General features: G+C 38.7%; 1 protein-coding gene across 2 annotated transcripts in view; it reads right to left on the minus strand.

The window, feature by feature from the left end:
* The window catches only part of BEND7 (BEN domain containing 7), a 76724-nt gene that overhangs the window by 17989 nt on the left and 37670 nt on the right, over positions 1 to 21065 (minus strand). The window contains exons 5-7 of one of the 2 annotated variants that reach the window (XM_060778225.2): positions 18864 to 19129; positions 5799 to 6024; positions 323 to 442 (exon numbers count right to left, since the gene is read on the minus strand). In XM_060778225.2, coding sequence (XP_060634208.2) covers positions 323 to 442; positions 5799 to 6024; positions 18864 to 19129 — 612 coding nt within the window. The remainder of the gene's footprint in view (positions 1 to 322; positions 443 to 5798; positions 6025 to 18863; positions 19130 to 21065) is intronic. The other variant, XM_060778226.2, reaches the window with a different exon arrangement.

The following is a 21065-nucleotide window of genomic DNA, read 5'->3' on the forward strand; positions in this document are numbered from 1 at the left end:
ATTGTAACCCAAAACAATATACAGAGCACAACCTTCCAAAAGTCTAGAGAAGGCTGAAATATAGAAAAAGATCAACATTAGCTGTTCTGACTAATCATTTTGTATCTTTCATGTCACACAACGATTGATATTTTGAAGCAGTCACAGATCAAACACCACAGATTACTTTGATGTTATCTCAAAAAAAGAAAAGAACATATAGGTATACATATATGCATCAATGAAGCCTTAGAACAGCGACCTTTTCAGCACTGGGTTATGGCTGCCTTGTCTCTCTGCTTTCTTATTCATATTGCTCCACAATCCTGTCTCTATTGCTTACCTGAACCTCTTTTTAACCGTCTTCTTGCCAGTTTGATTTGATCTTGTAGAATTTGAACCCAGTCTCTTGGGCCAGGCAATTTATCCACATGGTTTGCCGTACAGTATTTTTCTGTGAACACTAAAATCAGAAGACACAAAGCATAGATTTACCAAAGGATTTTTTACAGCTGGAAAGAGACAAGCAACTTCAAATGCAATAACTAGGGAAAGGAAAAGCAGAATGAAATGCAAAGTTTTACATACAAACTTAGAATTGAAAAGAACATTGTGTTTCCTGACAAAAGGTTTCCCTATTGTGTAATACTGTCATGTGAACAACCCTTTTTGCGCGCCCATAGGTATGAACATCGGATACTTTTTTAAATTGCTGTTGTGGATTATGTAATTGTAATGTTTTTAATTATTATTTTTTGTCATGTCAGGAGTGACTCCTGGTGTGAGAGAATTCGAACCTGCAACCTGTCGGTCTTCAGTCCTGCCGGCACAGGGGTTTAACCCACTGCGCCACCGGGGCTCCATGTTTTTAAATTGTATCGTGACACTTTGTATACTGTTTTGTAGGAAACTGCCTTGAGTCGCCGATAGGCTGAGAAAGGCGGTATACAAACACAGTAAATATATAAATAAATAAATACCTTCAAATAAGCAATGGTCTTACATGCACACTTGAGGTGGTGAAGTGTCTCACGGAGGCCCTTTAAGTCTGTTGGCTACCTTCAACTGGCAAACTAATGCTTAAAGTTTAGAGGCCTCCATGAAACACTTCACCACCTCAAGTGTCCAAATCTCTGAATAATTCAATACACATTTGACATTGAAAAAATCATGAACAGAAGATGGCATTGAAATTCCAGAAATATTCTTAACTAGGCATCTAAATAGAGGACAATAACAACTCTGTTTGATGATCACTGGTGCTAACTGACATAACAGAAATATGAAATTTAAAAACACCATGCATAGCTTTGATTCTGTAAACAAAAATGATCAAGGATATGTCTTCCATACACACTTTAAGCTACACTGAAGTCTGTCTGTAGGTTTAATCTATACACTGATTTGGTAAACATCTTTGGTATATTCTTAGAGAAGAGCATCATGACCTATTTGACATTAGGCTGTTTCCTCGAAACAAATATCTTAAATACCATTTTAAGTGAATTTAAATATGATACAAGAGAAAAGAGAAGATAAACAGAAGCTCTGTCGTATTGCAGGAAAGATTACAGCAAAATCCATAATGTTAGCATCTCAAATTATTCTGCATTAAGATTATATTGAATTTACTCCTCCAACAGTCTTTCACGGCTATGGAAAGACTGTTGAAAATGAAAAATAATCTGAATTTGAGGAATTTGCATATTATTCCCTAGAAAATATATCCATATCCCAACTTATGAAAAAATGTGCTTGGAATGAAAACTATCTTGTGGTAACAATAGCTGAATATACACCCAGATTCCAAATGAAGAAATGCCCAAGACACAGAAACACATTGGAACTATATAGACTTTACCAATATGGCCAATAGGAATCAGCTGCAATTTATCTGAACTGAAGAGAAGAAGCAGCAAAAAGCCTGAAGTAAATGTGAAAATGAGGCATTGATCAGATGCAATAGTCAAAAGAGATGGAGATGAAAGCAAAGGTAGTGAGGAGTGTGTTTTCTCTGGTAGGGAAGAAGAGATAAGCATCCCAAGAATCCATTTAACTACAATGCCTATTTATTGTTGAATATGGACATTGGTAGGTCGCTTTTGATTAAAAAATCTATATAAAGAATTATGATGTAGGGAAAAAATAAGTCTACTTGATTTGGGAGTATTCCTGACTTCCTAGAGTGAGAGAGAACACTATTATTCTGCATTAAGAATAGATTAAATTGAATTATATTGAATTGAATTATATTGAAAAATAGTCTGACTTGTTTTGGCAGGATTCCTGACTTCCTAAAGTGAGAGAGAACACTGATCAATAAAATTAATTAAATTAATGCATTATTTTCCTTACAGTCTTTATCTAACTAACTTTTTGGATGTATATCTTGCAAAATTTCTGGTATTAGAAAAAAAGAGCAGAGATTTAATTAAACAACGTTTGCACGGAGTGATACAGAAACTTCTCACAACAATGATGCAAAGTCATAACAACTATCTTATCATTCTTGAGGATGTCTTAGACTGGTTGATCCACTACAAGGAATAAATGGATCTACAGTATCTTGTAGAACAGCTTTTCAAAAGGAAAATGTACAAATGGAGACAGGCAGAGTAAAGTTCCACAGTGTGCCAGCCCTTGCTGTTTACTTCTGGGAGCAGAATCCCCTACCAAGCACAGCAATAGAATTTGTGTTATTATTATAATAGCAGTGCCTAGCAGTGCCACCCCCAATATTATCAGCTGCTGGATGTAACAGAGAACTGTAATTCAGATGGAGTTTGGTATTTTAAAACTGCATTTGGGGTCTAAAATTTCATTATGCTTGTTTTAACTATTTAGTGAGCACAAACTCATCTTTCTCCAAGAAAGTAATATATCAGTCTTGATTGTAAATATTTTTCCAGAATTGAAGTATGGCTGTTTTCAAAGTTTTTCATATAATACCAAAACTTCTAAGTAAGAGGTTTTATGTCTTCTAATCTCATTTGACCAAGATGCTGCCAACTAAGATAAAATATCTACACTTTTACAAATTAAGAAAAGTTGCCCAACTGGTAGCCTATATGCAACTGTTTTCCAACAACCCAATTCTCCTCATTATGACATTCATCCAAACCTATTTTGTTCACCAAATCCTAGCCTAATATCCGGATTCCCAGCTAGGATATATATCCTACAGATCAGGACTTCTGTAGAATGTAGAACTTTGCTGAAGCAAAATTATCCAAGAACTTATGTTATCAACAGGCATTTTTAAAATTTCACTTCATCCTAGTACAGTCCTGAGCAGCTACATCTGAGCAGGGAGCTGCCCAGCACCAGCAACATCTGTGAAGGGAGCCCCCATGGCCCTCAATGCTTTGCTGCCCGGCACTTGTAACATCTGTTGATGTGTGAGGACTACTTACCTGGATTAGCTAAACTGAGGCTTTTCCATCAACTCCTTACTGATTGTTTTGGGTAGCCTTGGTGGCTCTGGTCCTCATCACAAACTTTCGTTATCGCACTGTCTACAAGATCGGTAACTGAAAACTACACAAACTGACAAACAATCATGTCTGACCATTTTAATCATTTTAATTTACAGTTATATGTTATTGTTTTTGATATGTAATGTATTGTTTTAATTAGTATGTGAGGCATTGAATTTTTGCCAATTATTATGCTGTACACCGCTTTGAGTCCCCCTAGGGGTGAGAAGCTATGTCTGGTGTACGAGGTTTAGCCCTCAAATGGTTCAATTCGTTCCTCCAGGACCGGAGACAGAGGGTGGAGTGGTTAGGCCAAAGCTCTGAGAGCTCCTGCCTTTGCTGTGGAGTTCCCCAGGGTGCTATCCTCTTGCCCCTGTTATTTAACATCTACGTCCGGCCACTTGCTGGACTGGTGCGGAGCTTTGGCATAGAGTGCTACCAGTATGCAGATGATACCCAGCTACTCTTGCGTCTCGAACCTGGGACAACCGTGATTCCTGAGAACTTTAGGCTGTGTTTGGAAGCAGTGATGAGTTGGCTGTGAGCGAGCAGACTAAAAGTGAACCCTGCAAAAACTGAGATACTCTGGCCTGGCCAGCCGCCAGAATTAATCCCGTCTCTGACTGATTTCGATGGGGAAGTTCTGGTTCCATCTGCCAGTTAAAAGCCTTGGGGTTGTGTTGAACTCATCGCTGACGATGGAGGCCCAGATCACTGCCATAAGTAAGCAGGCCTTTTTTCATCTTAACCAGGCAAGGAAATTGGCATCCTACCTTTCGGTAGAAGCATTGGCAACAGTAATCCATGCAACAGTCACCACGAGGTTGGACTATTGCAACGCCTTATATGCCGGCCTTCCGAAGTCAAAAACCCAGAAGATTCGGATGGTCCAAAATGCAGCGGCTAGGCTGCTAGCGGGATCATCTATAAGATTCCATATTACACCGATTCTGCAACAACTGCATTGGCTACCAATAGAACATTGGATCTCTTACAAGATACTGATCCTGACATTTAGAGCTCAAAATGGCCAAGGACCTTTATATCTTAGGGACCGCCTCATTCCTTTTCTCCATCAGTGGTCACCTCGATCCACCCAGGAAAATCTCCTCTACATACCGGGCCCTAGGGAGGTACACCTGGAAGCTACAAGGCGTAGAGCATTTTCGACCTATGCTCCAATTCTGTGGAACTCATTGCCTCCATATATTAGAGCAATGTCGGAGTTGCGACCTTTTGTAAAGGCACTCAAGACTTGGCTGTTTGGTTGTGCATTTAAGTAATCAGATCTAATTTGCCAAATAGTCACTGTTGAATGTTTTTATGTTGAATGTTTTTATATTGTGTAAATGCTATTTTAGATTGTAAGACGCTTGGAGCACCTTGGTGAAGAGCGACTAATTAAGAAATGAAGTGAAGTGAAGTGAAGAAAAGCGGTATAGAAATGCAGTAAGTAAGTAAGGAAGTAAATAAATAAATAGGTAAATTAAAAAGGAGAATGGCTGAACATTAGCTTCAACTTGCAGGATTTATGGGAAACTGAGGAGTACATGATTTTTCCCCCATCTGCTCTTTGCAAAGGCCGAAAATGGGATATGGCTTGAAATCTGTGGCTTGAAAAAAAACTGGTGCCTTGTACATTTTCTTTCTGCTCAGAAGCTATCAAGCCAACCATAAATTTAGCAATAGCATCTTAAATCATTGCTATTACTGCATCACTTTCCACTGAATCAAGGTTGTTATCAGAGAAATAATTAATCGGTAGATAGAGCTTTCAATAGAACAAAAAATGCACCACATCCTTCACTAATCTCTAAGCATGAAACTAATCTTATTTCAATGACCATCAGTAACATTTCACCAAGCCCAGCTTTACAGCTGAACTAAAAATTGAAACACATCACAAATAGCTGCACACCGAATTTTCATATGCACTGATTTGCAGAGAACCACATGAAGCAGAAAAAACATGCACTGTAGTATTTCAAACTACAGGAGAAGTGTAGGTTATGTGGGTGCTACTTCATAGAAACAGAGCTCTTCTCACATACAGGAAAGTGAATGTGAACCAGTGGTGTTGCTTAGCCCTTTTCCATGATATGCTAGGTTTCTATTCTACACAGTACTTGTAGGGTAATGACACAGACTGGCATTCCTCCAACCTACCATTCAAAATGGTGTGCTGCAGGGATGGTATTACAATGTTAACATTATCAGGGAGATACTTGCAGAAACACTTAGTGAGAAATGACCAGTGCATGTTTTATCAGGTTTCAAAGTGTGACACGTCACAATCACTATATGAAATTGTTATAGCACAGCTGTAATTAAACACAACAATACCTTTTATTGCACCCACGATATTTTGGTCTAGTCCTTTTCGGTTGTCATTCAAGCCTCTTTTCCTCTTGCCATTGGGTAAGGAGTTGGCCAAGGTCTTGTCGTCAAAAAATGCACACACCAGTTTTCTAAAGAGCAGGCTTCCTGAGCGAGTATAATTTGCTAATATAGAGTCCAGTTGTGATTTAGCCATAAAGACATCAAAGCCTTCTGCAAGTTGCACTTCTGGCTACCAAAAGAATATTGATACATTATTAGCATCTTCATAATTATTTTGTCCAAAATGAAAGTGAAAGTGAAATATTTACACCAATATATACACAAGGCTCTTCTGCCCTACAACAGGTTTCAATTTCACGAAAATAAAATGTATTGAGAATAACAAAATACAAATTATTATAGTTAATATTTATTAATATTCTTTGAAGAATCCCAAAGTGATGATTACACAGATGTCTATACAATTTAATGATTTAATATCATCGTTTCAAAATATTTATTCAGCCATAGACAGCACTCAATAATTCAGATACAGTATTAGCAATTTAGTGTTATGGTTTGAGTGCTGGACTACAGTTCTGGAGACCGGAGTTTGAATGCCCACCCTGTAAGTTGCTCACCCTGCATAACTTTTAATAAACAAGCATCTCTTAAAATACAGAATAACTGCCACTTAACAAGTAATTTGCTCAAACTCTCCCAGTGAGTTTTGATGGAGGAGCAGGGATTCAAATTCTGGTCATAGAGTTAACAGTCCAACTATCAAGGCCCAATCTTATATATTTTTTTTCGTCGTGTCAGGTGCAACTTGAGAAACTGCAAGTCACTTCTGGTGTGAGAGAATTGGCTGTCTGCAAGGACGTTGCCCAGGGGACGCCCGGATTATTTGATGTTTTTATCATCCTTGTGGGAGGCTTCTCTCATGTCCCCGCATGAGGAGCTGGAGTTGATAGAGGGAGCTCATCCACCTCTCCCCAAATTTGAACCTGCGACCTGTCGGTCTTTGGTTTAAAGCTATACCTCAGTCAGCTTACTGACAAACAGTTCATCCAACTGAGCCAACGTGATTTTCAACTGCGCACCCAAATATAATAGGAAATCAAAATAGTTATTTCATTTGCTTAACGTACGAGCAAACTAAAGGTAGAATAAAATAATAATTAACAACTAGAGTGACGTTCAGTTGCAATAAGACACTATTTTTCCTAAACCTGTATTTCCTGTGTCTAGGTTATTTATTCATATTTATTCATATTGCATTCTATATATGGAGAGAAATGTAAGATTTTTTTTTAATGCTGAAAATCTGTCACAATTGTAGGGTCCATTGGTACACAAGCAGAGGTTAGAGGGTTGAAAATACAAAGTTCATGTCCTCAACTATTAACACGCTTCATGTCCTTAACAAAAAAAAAAGGCAGGATTGTTGTAAGGTGTGGCACAGTTTCATGGATGTGTTGTCCTCATTTCTGAACTCCTCTCAGTGACTGCTATAAGCGGTGTATTATTAATCAAAAGGCATATTCTCTATAGTGACATGCAAACGGTGCAAGATTCTAGTGACCAGTATATTACTCAGTAATAGCAACAATAATGGAAAACATAACCCTGAATCTACCCATTAGAAAATCAGTATCATCCCTATATTGCAAAAGATAGAAGCATATTTGTACAACAGGAACATTACATAGGCAAAACAGTTTGTATTGTTTGTAGGTTTGTATGTGTGTATTTTATAAATGCCTCAGTCTGTACTCCAGTCACATAATTTGAAAATAAAATGCTGATTTATTCCAGATTCCTTCAGTAGTGAATTATCTTTCAATTGGAAGCAATCAGTATCCAACTGAGTGTCACATGGACATCTCCAAGCATGATTTATAGCCAAACAGGGTTTGCTAACAGAAAATAATCAAAGCAATGGCATAATTAACATAAATGAGAAAACTGTGAAACCTTTTGTTATGTTAAAATTAGTAAGCAGCAAATTAGATCTAATTTTAAGTGTATCTGAACATTTTCATTGATTAAAATAGATTTCCCTTGCCAATTCTACCAAAATTATTTGCTTTGCAGAGAAAACCAACAACATTAATTTACAAGAGTATTCAATTAGTTTCTGGTTATAAAAGGGCAATAATAGTAGGCTGAAGTACTCTGCAGTTGTTTGGGATTAAGGCCCACAAAACACAGTTTGGAGTACAGTGAAACCTTTGGACCAGCAGGCTCTGGATTGGTGATTTCTACCAACTGCTCACTGCCATATCCTGTACAAAAAATTCTGTGACATGAACGTGGACACACTGAAATACATGTTGGCACATTGATTCCATTTAATATGGGAAGCAAAAATATGCTTCCCCCCCCCCCCCACCACCACATCAGTCAAAGGTCCCCAGAATAGAACCTCTACAGATCCAGAGGGTCCACTGTACTTTTGAATAACGTGCATGTGCTTCCCATGTTAAGCAGTTAGGGCAAATCTACCGTATATACTCGAGTATAAGCCGACCCGAATATAAGCCGAGTCACTTAATTTTACCACAAAAACCAGGAAAACGGATTGACTCAAGTATAAGCCGAGGGTGAGAAATTCAGAAGCTACTGGTTCATTTCAAAATGAAAATAGATACCAATAAAATTACATTAATTGAGGCATCATGAGGTTAAATGTTTTTGAATATTTATATAGAATTGTAATTTAAGATGAGACTGCCCTAACCTTCTTCAATGTAAATGTGCTTACGTATCCTTCTAATAATAATAAAGACAGTAAAATAATAAATGGAATAATAATAGAATGAAATAATAAATGCAATAATAACAATCATAGAGTAAAATAATAAATTTAATGATAACACTTATAAAATAAAATAATAAATGTAATAATAATAAAGTAAAACAATAACTATAATAACAGAGTAAAATAATAAATGTAATAATAATAATAATAACAACAACAATGACAGAATAAAGTAATGAATAACTTTGACTCGAGAATAAGCCGAGGGAGACTTTTTCAGCCTAAAACAAGGGTTGGAAAACTAAGCTTATACTTGAGTATATACAGTAAATGCTAAACTACATTTTATGATACTCATTTTTTTTTAAAGTATACTAGTAATCAGAGGCTGAAAGCAGGAATATGGGAAAGTGCTTTCTCATGTTCTGTTACAAGGTCATTTCCCTACGTATGGGACACAGAGGAAGGCTTATCCAATAGATCTCAATTCTCAAGTAGGCATATGCAGTATAGAAAAGGTTTTCAAGTATCAAAATTCCTTTTTCAAACACGGGCATAAACAGTTGATCTTTGAAGAAAATGATCCACAGAGCTCCAGCCAATAATTGATTTATTTGATTTATACTGTGCCTTCCTCCCAATATGAGGCCCAAATAATGTTGTGTGTTGTTGTGTTTTTTGTGTTTTTTGTTTCTGATGTATTTGGGCTCGGCCTCTTGTAAGCCGCACCGAGTCCTGCGGGAGATGGTGGTGGGGTATAAATAAAGGTTTATTATTATTATTATTATTATTATTATTATTATTATTTATTTATTATTATTTATTTATTATTATTATTATTATTATTATTATTTATTTATTTATTATTTATTATTATTATTTATTATTTATTATTATTATTATTATTTATTATTATTATTATTATTTATTATTTATTATTATTCTACTGAAAATCTCCATGGCTACAAGCAGTAAACAGTATCCTTATAGAAAACCAGCAAATATTGAGGTAGGATGGGCCTGTACCTTTATCAGAAAACTTGTAGTCAAGAATGGGAATATATGGGAACTGTGCACTTGATTCTAGTCTAAAACACATATGATCCATTTGAACCCCTTAAAAAAAACTAAAAATAACAAAAGACAATTGGGTATGTTTTGACTACAATACTAAGATCTACTTGTAAATACTCTTCACTTCTAGTTCAAACTCCCCTTAGCTTCAATTTCACTGAGTGGCCATAAGCAAGCAATTATTCCACATTTCTCAAACCCTGGGAATGCTATAGATATAGTATCTAAATGCTAGTTACAGCAGTGATTATTATAATCTCCTGCATTCATAGGCATCCATTACAATTGAGAGATTCACAACAGGAGTCGCTTAGTTAATTGAGATCTAAAATGTCACCATGGAATAAAGAATCAGAGAGCTGAACCTAATGTATGTATTTCAGTTAATATGTAATGAATATCAACTATCAGGACAAGCAGGATCTAGCAATAAAATCCACTGGTTCCAGTCACCCCATTCCAGTTCCCTTTATATCATAGAATCTTAGAATCAAAGAGTTGGAAGAGACCTCATGGGCCATCCAGTCCAACCCCCTGCCAAGAAGCAGGAATATTGCATTCAAATCACCCCTGACAGATGGCCATCCAGCCCCTGTTTAAAAGCTTCCAAAGAAGGAGCCTCCACCACACTCCGGGGCAGAGAGTTCCACTGCTGAACGGCTCTCACAGTCAGGAAGTTCTTCCTCATGTTCAGATGGAAACTCCTCTCTTGTAGTTTGAAGCCATTGTTCCACGTCCTAGTCTCCAAGGAAGCAAAAAACAAGCTTGCTCCCTCCTCCCTGTGGCTTCCTCTCACATATTTATACATGGCTATCATATCTCCTCTCAGCCTTCTCTTCTTCAGGCTAAACATGCCCAGCTCCTTAAGCCGCTCCTCATAGGGCTTGTTCTTCAGACCCTTGATCATTTTAGTCGCCCTCCTCTGGACACATATCCTCCTCCTCCCTTCCAACACTCAGTTGCCTATGAAACAGACTCTGTCCTCACAGAGGTGCTCTGGTATTCTATTTTTTTTTTGGGCGGGGGGGGGGGGGGAAGAAAGCATTTGTGCAAACATTGATGTTTCCTCAACTTTGTTCTTAGTTCCTTTCTTGTGTATGGATGGTGCTGCTTTGGCTGTATAAGGATCCACACTAAAAATAACGAGTTAGAAAGGTAGAAACCATGTTGGCTTTATGGATGTGAAATGCACCTATTTGCTATCTTTAAAATTTGCTATCCTAATTAAAATGAGAAATAACAAGAACGGACAGTCTGATCTTACATTGTTAGTCATATGAAAAGCCCAGTTAATGGAAAGAGACTCTCATAAAGGTGCGTACAGGCCTGCAGCATGCAATCTTTCCGAGTTCTCTGAGGTTGATTCCCACAATAAATGTCCAAAGGAACCCAATCTTCATTATGTGCTCAATCATCTACCATCTTTGTTAACATGTATTCAAACTGATTTCTAGGAATACGCTAATGAATAAGTGAATAAGCACTTATTAACAAAATAGATCAAAATCATGTGAAAATCTGCTATGACTCCATACAGCATGGAACCCTGACATGGACCAAGTTGCCTGTCTCTGTTTTTTAATTAAATAACCCTGCACTGAAACAAGAAGAAATGACAGCAAATTGCCTCCTCTCACTGTAAATGGCCAATAATTGCCTGAATAGTATGTCCTTCATTTCAAGCAAAATACAGAACAGCCAATAGATAAAAACACAATCATACAATCAGTCCACCAAGTGAGTTAGCATGCGATGGACTCTTCTGCAACAACAACAACAATAACAACTTTAGTTTTATACCCAACAACAACAACTTTATTTTTATACCCTGCCAACCATCTCCCCTAGGGAACTCGGGGCGGATTAAAAGGGACATGCCCAAGATTACAATTAAAACACACATGTAAAACACTTTAACCAATTTAAACATCAGATAAAACAAATAACAACACAATTGAAAGCAATATAAAAACAATACGGCTGAAAGAAACATAGCTGAGGTACAGATTCAATGAGTGCAATACATTTTTACAGGAGCGCAGGAAAGTGCAACAATACAGTAAACTTTCTTCAACAACAAGGGCTGCAGTGCAACCCCTTAATGTGCATGAAATTATATGTTAATAGGCAAGGTCTCCCTTAATTTGCATTGAGATTTTAAAAACCCTAAGAGGCGAATACAAGATGCCAAACTGCAGAAGACAATTTAATAAGCTTAATGGCTAAATTAGAAGTTGAAACCAACTCACCCTGCTTTATGCACTATGTCACACTTATATCTCCTAAAAGAGATAATTTTCCTTAAACATCTTCAAAATTAGTTATGAATCTAGGTTTTTTTTTTTACAAGTTTCAATTTAATTTTAAAAATAATGTTTACTCTTAAATTACTATGGTCTCTTGCAGACTCATTGGTAAGACTCTTCCCTTGGAAGACAATCATCCTCGGCCATGAGTGACTGCCTATAACAGGGGTCCTCAAACTTTTAAAGAGAGGGCCAGGTCACAGTCCCTCAAACTGTTGGAGGGCCGGATTATAATTTGAAAAAAAAAAAAGAATTCATATGCACACTGCACATATCTTATTTGTAGTGCAAAAAACACTTAAAACAACACAATAATTAAAATGATAAACAATTTTAACAAATATAAAGTTATTAGTATTTCAATGGGAAGTGTGAGATGAGATAGGCTGATGAGATAGGATTGTTGTTGTCATTGTGTGCTTTCAAGTCGTTTCAAACTTAGGTTGACCCTGAGCGAGGGCCGGGTAAATGACCTTGGAGGGCAGCATCCGGCCCCCGGGCCTTAGTTTGAGGACCCCTGGCCTATAATATGACTATTTTTTTGTTGTGTCAGGAGCGACTTGAGAAACTGCAAGTCACTTCTGGTGTGAGAGAATTGGCCGACTGCAAGGATGTTGCCCAGGGGACACCCGGATGATTTTGATGTTTTTATCATCCTTGTGGGGGGCTTCTCTCATGTCCCCGCATGAGAAGCTGGAGTTGATGGAGGGAGCTCATCCGCCTCTCCCCAGATTCGAACCTGCGACCTGTCAGTCTTCACTCCTGCTGGCACAGGGGTTTAACCTACTGCACCACCGGGGGCTCCAATATGACTATGATTAAAGTCTTAAACATTTTAATATAAGTGGCCCAAGGTACACTGAATTAACTTGCAGAAACATCCAGTGTACAATAATTACAAAAATTGACAATTTGTCCTTACTTTAGTGAAACCAGGACTTCATCTATGGGGCCAATAGTTGTGAAATGTAATATTTGTGTTTCTACAAACCCATACTGGGTTTTCAAATTAAACTTCCATTTCCGTAGATTCTGTTTTGTACCCAGAATGAACCAAAAAGGAAGGGTAGAATTAAACACAAATCTGGACCTGCATAGTCAAAAATAGTAAAACTGAAGGGTAATCTTAAAAACAAGTAAAAAAAATACAGAATTACGATAAAGCTCCAGAAGGTATCCATGCCTTTCTAGCAAAGGCATTTCTAGCCATAATTACAACTGTAGTATGAAAACACAGAAAAATATTTCACCAGTTACTATGTATCATTGCACAGAGTCTGTGGTATGACACAATAATCTCATTACTGGTGTTGCTCACATCTGTGTAACTGAATTATCATGACTGCTCTTTTTTATTATTAGTTTGCACTTCTGGAAGGGTACACTGTTATCTACAAAATTCCTTTCATTTATGATCATTGATACAGAATTTAATTATGTTCTCTGAGCTCGCTCCATTTAGGAAATTGGAAACTGACTTCTCAAAATTAAAAAGATACATTGCAGAAATTAATGATAAGCTTACTCATCAGTGAACTTTTCAGACATCCTCTGATGAAACTCTAAGAAATCCAAATGGCCTTCTGCCCACTCTTCAGGTACTCATTCTACAATCATCTAAATCAAAAGGAGCTGGGCTAAGTTCACCTTTTCTAAATACCAGATAAATTCCAGCGCATATGCTAAGCCCCTCACAGGCCCAAGAAGAAAAGTGTTCATCCATTTCTGCTGTCTTTGTGGTATGACAGTGAGTGAATATGTTCAGATGTTATTTTGACAGGTTGGGAGAATGCCTAGGCCAGTGGTTCGCAAACTAAGGCCCATGGGCTGGATACAGCCTTCCAAGGCCTTTTGTCTGGCTCCCGTCCTATACTTTAGAGTTAGGGTTGCTCCTGGTGGTGCAGTGGGCTAAACCGCTAAGCTGCTGAACTTGCTGACTACCGAAAGGTCAGTGGTTCAAATCCAGGGAGCGAGGTGAGCTTCTGCTGTTAGCCCCAGCTTCTGTCAACCTAGCAGTTCAAAAACATGCAAATATCAATAGATCAATAGGTATCACTTCAGCGGGAAGGTAACGGCACTCTATGTAGTAATGCTGGCCAGGCCTGTTAGAAAAAAAACCTGGTTTACTCATGAATTTTAACTGGTTAACCAAATCCCCACGCTAAGTCTATGAGATTGCACCTGCAGAAAACCATCAAATGCACTGGAAGCATATATCTTGTCTGTGATGGACATTTTTTCCTGAATATGAAAAAACTTCTTCAGATTTCTGTAACATTGCCAGTATCAACAGCTACAAATGAAAGGTCGTTTTCAACCCTTAATCGTTTGAAAACACATACAAGAAGCACAATGAAGCAAGAAAGACTGACTGGACTTGTACTCTTGAGTGTCCACCGAAGTTTATCAATACAGCCTGATTTCTGTCAAAATGTATTGACACAGTTTTCAAGTGTTTCTAACAAACGTTGTGGTATTCTTTTGTAACTATAAATTATCAATTAGCAATCATTTTTAGTTATTTTAAGACTTGAAACTTTAACTAAAATAGAAATTTGATTTAATGAAGTCTATATAAAATCTAATTGAAACCATATAATTTAAAGTATTTTATGTTATGGCACGATGAAACATGCCTGTTACCCCTTGTAGTCTTTTACCTAGGTCACTGCTATCTTAAATGCTAGTTATAAGTTTTAATCCCTGTTTTATCAGTTTTATCTGCTGTTTATTCCACCCACATCATGTGTTTTAATCAGTTTTGCTATTTTTGACCTTACTAACCTTGCATACCTTGCATCTTCTACCTTTTACGGAGCAATAAGGGTCTTTGGACTGTATTAAAAATGTTGTTGTGTTATCAAACTACTTTTCATGATTTGCTAAAAAAAGTTTCAACCCTCCACCCCAAAAAATTCTGGCTACAGCCCTGATGCTGGCCACATGACCCTGGAGGTGTCTATGGACAATGCCAGCTCTTCAGCTTAGAAATGGAGATGAGCACCACCCTCCAGAATCAGACACGACTAGACTTAAAGTCAAGTGGAAACCTTTACCTTTACGTCTAAAAAAACTTGAAGGCACGCAACAACAATCCTAATTAACTTGACTATCCTATCAGCCAAAAGCAGGCCCACTCTTCCCATTGAAATACTGGTAAGTTTATGTTTGTTAGAGTTGTTCTTAATTTTAAATATTGCATTGTTCTTTCATTTTTTTGCGCTACAAATAAAATATGTGGACTGTGCATAGGAATCTGTTCATGGTTTTTTCCAACAATAATTCACCCACTTGAAAGTCTGAGGAACCATGAACTGGCCCTCTATTTAAAAAGTTTGAGGACTCCTGGTCTAGAGGGTCCTTCTTATCCCTATTTTAAAGAACGAAGAAAGGTAAACTTTCATTTATTTATTTTATTTATTTATTTATTTGCTGCATTTATTAACCGCCGCTCTCAGCCTCAACTTTCATTTAGCTTAAGACTGCCCAACATTTAATGATGAATGCTCATACAACTGCAAAGACAGGAAGTAGTTTTGTAGTATAAGTCACCCTTTCAGTTAAGGGCAAAAAATGACAGCTTTGGGCACGGCTATCCTTACTAGACCGAATCAGAAAGAGAGATATAATGATCAGATTGTCAAAATCCCTCAAAAGAACAACGTCTTCTTCCCTTCTCTGCACAACACTGTAAACAACAACTTTTTCTTTAAAAAATCTTCTGACACGTAGCACCACAAATAACTAAACAAGCATATTTGTAAATCAAATATTGATAAATCAATATTTTCCTCAATGCTCCAAAACTCCTTCCCAGTATAGGACTGCTATTTTTAACTGGTGAAACTGGCATTTGGTGGGTGGGTGTGGGCACCCCCTTTAGCCTCTTTGTAGAATGAAAATTTTCTACATCTCCACCAGCTACAAGAACGACTACTGATTCATTTTGTGTGTGTTTTTTGTAACCGTTTTCTTTTTATAAAAGAAAAGAGAAGTTATTTTTTGTGATTTTGTCATCCTTTTTTGTAAGACATAACAGTATTTTTCTTTTTTTGCATTGGGATGATTTTAAAAAATAATTATCTGTTTTATCAATATTGATTTGTAAAGCATTTCATGCTCATTAATCCACAGTTCCTACAGACATCTGTGATAACCCAGAAGATCACAGAATCGTAGAGTTGGAAGAGATCACAGGGGATATCTAGTCCAACCCCTTGCCATGCAGGAACAGCACAATCAAAGCACTCTGACAGATGGCCGTCTGGCCTCTGTTTAAAAGCTTCCAAGGAAGGAACCTCCACCACATACAGCGGCAGCAAATACCACTGTTGAACAGCTGTTATGGTTAGGAAGTTCTTCCTAATATTCAAGTGCATTCTCCTTTCACTTGATCCCATCGCTCCATTGAGTCCTAGCCTCCAGGACAGGTGAAATCACGCTTCTTACTTTTTCCTTATGACAGCTTTTCTAATATTTAAAAATAGTTATAAACCCAGGAAATCCCTCTCTTTAATTTACCATTAAACACATCCACGTTGTTTTTTTGTGATGTTCTTATATAGTCATATTTAATAATGAGAGATGATAATTGCGTTGTAATTATTGAATTGGCCTCACAACCCCAGGTGTTCTTGGAGGAAACTGATTATCTGAATCCAGCACAGTCTGGATTTAGGCTGGGTCATGGAACTGAAACAGCCTTGGTCATCTTATGGATGATCTACGTAGGGAACTTGATAGAGGGTGTGTGTCCCTGTTGGTTCTCCATGGCCTTCAATATTGTAGGCCATGGTATCCTTCTGGGACACCTCATGGGAATGGGGCTTGGAGGAACTGTTTTGCAGTGGCTCCAGTCCTTCCTGGAGGACTGTTCTCAGAAGGTGTTGTTGGGGGACACCTGCTCGGCCCCGCAGCTTTTTCCTGTGGGGTCCCGCAGGGTTCAGTATTGTCCTCCCTGTTGTTTAACATCTACATGAAGCCGCTGGGAGAGATCATCCGGAGTTTTGGAGTTTGATATCATCTGTACACAGGTGACGTCCCACTCTATTACTCCTTTCCATCTGCTGCTAAAGAAGACTGTTCAGGTCCTGGTGCTTGGCAGCTCTGATAGAGGGCGAACAAACTGAAACTGAATCCAAACAAGACAGAGGTCCTCCTGGTCAGTGTAAAGCCAAACAGGGATAGAGTTACAACCTGTGCTGGACGGGTTTACACTCCCCCTGAAGACACAGATTCACAGCTTGGGAGTGATCCTGGACTCATTGCTGAGCCTGGGATCCCAGGTCTTGGTGGTGGCTGGAGGCTTTTACACAATTAAAACTTGTGCACCACTTGTGCCTGTATCCTGCGAAGTCAGACTTGGCCACGGTAGTCCACGCTCTACTTACATCCCCAATAGACTACTGCAACGTGTTCTACGTGGGGTTGCCTTTGAAGACAGTTCGGAAGCTACAAAAGGTCCAATGGGTGGCAGCCTGATTGCTCACTGGAGGAGCATACAGGGAGCATACAACCCCCCTTTATGTCAGCTCCACTGGCTGCCAATCTGCCAAGCACAATTCAAAGTGCTGGCTTTAGCCTATAAAGCCCTAAATGGTTCCAGACCAGCTTACCTGTCAGAACAGATCCCCCTCTATGATCCACTTTGGAGGTTAAGATCAACGGGGGAGGTCCTGCTCTCGCTTCAACCTCCTTTGCAGGTACAATTGGTAGAGACGAGAGACAGGGCCTTCTCAGCGGTGGCCCCTCATCTATGGGACTCACTCCCCTACAAAATTAGATAAGCTCCCTATTGCCTGACTTTCAGGAAAAAACTTAAAACGTGGCATTGGAACTAAGCCTTTGATCAGTAATTTGAGCAGTGCAATAAGGGATATGAAAAGAAAAGAAAAGAAACCCAGGAAGGGTGCTTCCTTAACCCTGTTGCTTAAACCAAGACTCCCTTGAAAGAAAGAAAGAAAGAAAGAAAGAAAGAAAGAAAGAAAGCCAGCAAGCAAGCAACCCCAGGAAGGGTGCTTCCTTAACCCAATTCCTCAAACCCATTCTCCCTTGAAAAGGGTGCTTCCCATCTATTCAGGAGCACACGGTGCATGGTTCCTTAACCCCGTTGCTCAAACCCAGAGTCCCTTGAAAGAAAGGAAGGAAGGAAGGAAGGAAGGAAGGAAGGAAGGAAGGAAGGAAGGAAGGTAGGTAGCCCAGGAAGGGTGCTTCCTTAACCCCGTTGCTCAAACCCAGGCTCCCTTGAAAGGAAGAAAGAAAAGGAGCCCAGAAAGGGATGGCTGAATGATATATCACATTCTCTTTGGGAAATGAATTTTATGCATGTAAGCCAATAGCCCTGCTGCACTGTCACCTCCACACTTCAAAAAAGCCAATTACTCTGATCTGGCTAAGGAGAAGTGATAAGCTTTCAAGGTCTACAGGCAGCTTCTCTAACTATGGTATGTTGTTGCTGCTGATGAAGGCTCTCCATTCCAGCCCAGCCTCCACTCCTGAAACCTCTTCTTTAAGATCAAGTGAGAAGCAGTAGTATCTCACTTGATCATTGTACTTTGGCATCAACATGGCGGGGTGGGTGGGTTATCTATTCATTAACAAAACATTTACAAGATCCACAAGATAATTCCTGTTCTTGTCCCTATTCAATGCTAGATACATTGTTGTTGTTTCTGGATACTGCCCTTGAGGCAAATATTAAACAGGACCTGAGTGACCATGTGCATTTGTCAGGATATTCAGTAACTATACTTAAGTATTTCCTGGAAAAATCACTTGGAAGAATAGCCCAGATGCAGGTAAATATCTCATAAGCAAGCACCATCACTGATAAATCTTAAAAAATGCTGCTCTGGGTACAAAATATATAACATCATGCCAGCATTGTAGTTGGGATTTATTTAGCCAGCAACTGGAAGTTTTATACAATTTATTGCATATACTTACGTCTGAAGAGGAAGATTCAAGGACAATGCCAAATCCTGAAACTTGTGGCTCCAATTTCAAAGAGGATTCAGCTGTTTCCCCACTTGACCTTTCAGAATTTGCTGATAGCTTGCTTTCATGCTCTACAGTGTTGGGCTTCTTATTCACAGCAAGTGGTTCAATAGTCTTTGGGAGGAATTTTTTCTTTTTATTTCTCTTTCTTGCCAGGGCTGATTTCTGTGCACTAACCAGGGGGACTAAAGGCTGCTGTCTGTTTTGAGCAGCTGCTGGAGAAAGGAAAAGCCAGGAGGGCATTGATTAGACTGGATGCACTCACAATAGCCAAGAGACACCAAAATAGGATTTCCCATTGCTCTCTAATTTATCATTTGCCTACATCATTGTTGATGATATCTTCCACATATTTTTTGCGTTATGATATCCATTACTTCTAGCCAGAATAATCTTTGCAGAGGAATAGCAGCCTAAAAATTATAGTGTTATAGTTGCACACCACTGCTTCACCAGCTTAGGAGTATTAATTGGCACCTAGGTTTGACCAGATGCCCATTTTTAAACATCTATTATTTATTTATTTATTTATTTAAAACATTTATATTCCGCCCTTTTCACCCCGAAGGGGACTCAGAGCGGAGCACAGCATATACATGGCAAACATTCAATGCCGGAACACAAATTCACATACAATACATAAACATTTAAAAAAATCAAAATATTAAAATACACCATTTAAAACCGTTCTAGTCATCCGCGTCAAATCTAATTGGCCTGGTCATCTTTCCTATTGCCGCTTTATTGCCCTGTCCTGAAAGCTTGGTCCCACAGCCAAGTTTTTACCATCCTTCTAAAGGACAGGAGGGACACCTTTGTCTTTGTAACACTAAAATGGGTGAGATGCTAGAAACCCTTTGGTATCAGGATGCCCTTTGTCTGCTGCAAATCCTAGTGTTGCAGAGACATCTGGCTTTAGAAGTACTATAATGCAAAGGGCTACAAAATAACCTCTTACACTCTCTTCAACACTTGATTTCAGCCACTATGCTTTAACTATTTATAGGCTAAATTTCAACTTTCCTTCTAGTATAAGAATAAACTATTTAGCGTCATGTTTTAATGTGTAGGGGCATCCTAAGGTAAACTTGGCCACGGTGGTCCACACTCTCATTATATCTAGGATAGATTACTGCAACGCATTCTATGTGGGGCTGCCTTTGAAGACTGCTCGGAAGCTTCAAATAGTCCAACGAGAGGCAGCCACCAGCCAGGTTAATAACTAGGGCGGCATACAGGGAGCATACAACTCCCATGTTACGCCAGCTCCATTGCTGCCAGTTTGCTACCAGGCACAATTCAAAGTGCTGGCTTTGGCCTATAAAGAACTAAACGGCCCCCACACAATTTACCTGTCCGAACGCATCTCCCCCTATGAACCATAGTGGACATGAAGATCCTCCAGGGAGGCCCTGCTTTCCGTCCCGCCATTGTCACAGTCACGATTGGTGGGGACGAGAGACAGGGCCTTCTTGGTGATTGCTCCCCGGCTATGGAATTCCCTTCCTGGTAAGATCAGGTCAGCCCCCTCCCTCCTGTCCTTTAGAAAGATGGTAAAAACTTAGCTGAAGGACCAAGCTTTTGGGACAGGCAATAAAGCGGCAATAGGAAAGATGACCAGGCCAATGATTTGACGTGGATGACTAGGAGGTTTTAAATGCTGTGTTTTAATATTTTAATATTTTGATAAATGTTTTTGAATGTTTATGTATTGTATGTGAATCTGTGTCCCGGCACTGAATGTTTGCTGTGTATATGCTGTGCTCCGCCCTGAGTCCCCTTCGGGGTGAGAAAGGCGGAATATAAATGTTTAAATAAATAAACACTGTTTCTTAAATAAATATTAATCTCTTCATGCATGGAATAGCATGCTGACTTGTTAGTGTACTTCACGCTTGGCATTTCTCATGTCTTGGCTAGAAATGTCCAATATGCTACATATGGTTTGCCTTCTCACCCTCATCTCCAGAGCTTTCAAACTATCTCATTTGCGAAAAAGTGCTGAAAGTTGACAAATATGCCAAATATCATGACTCCTTTCAAGCATTAAACTGTACATAAATTGAGGTATGTTTATAAATGAATAGAAACAAAAAAGCTGATGTGATCAAATGGTTAGAGGCATAAATCAACTACTAGGAAAGGAAATTA

Source organism: Anolis sagrei, chromosome 5 (assembly GCF_037176765.1).
Source record: "Anolis sagrei isolate rAnoSag1 chromosome 5, rAnoSag1.mat, whole genome shotgun sequence".
NCBI lineage: Eukaryota > Metazoa > Chordata > Lepidosauria > Squamata > Dactyloidae > Anolis > Anolis sagrei.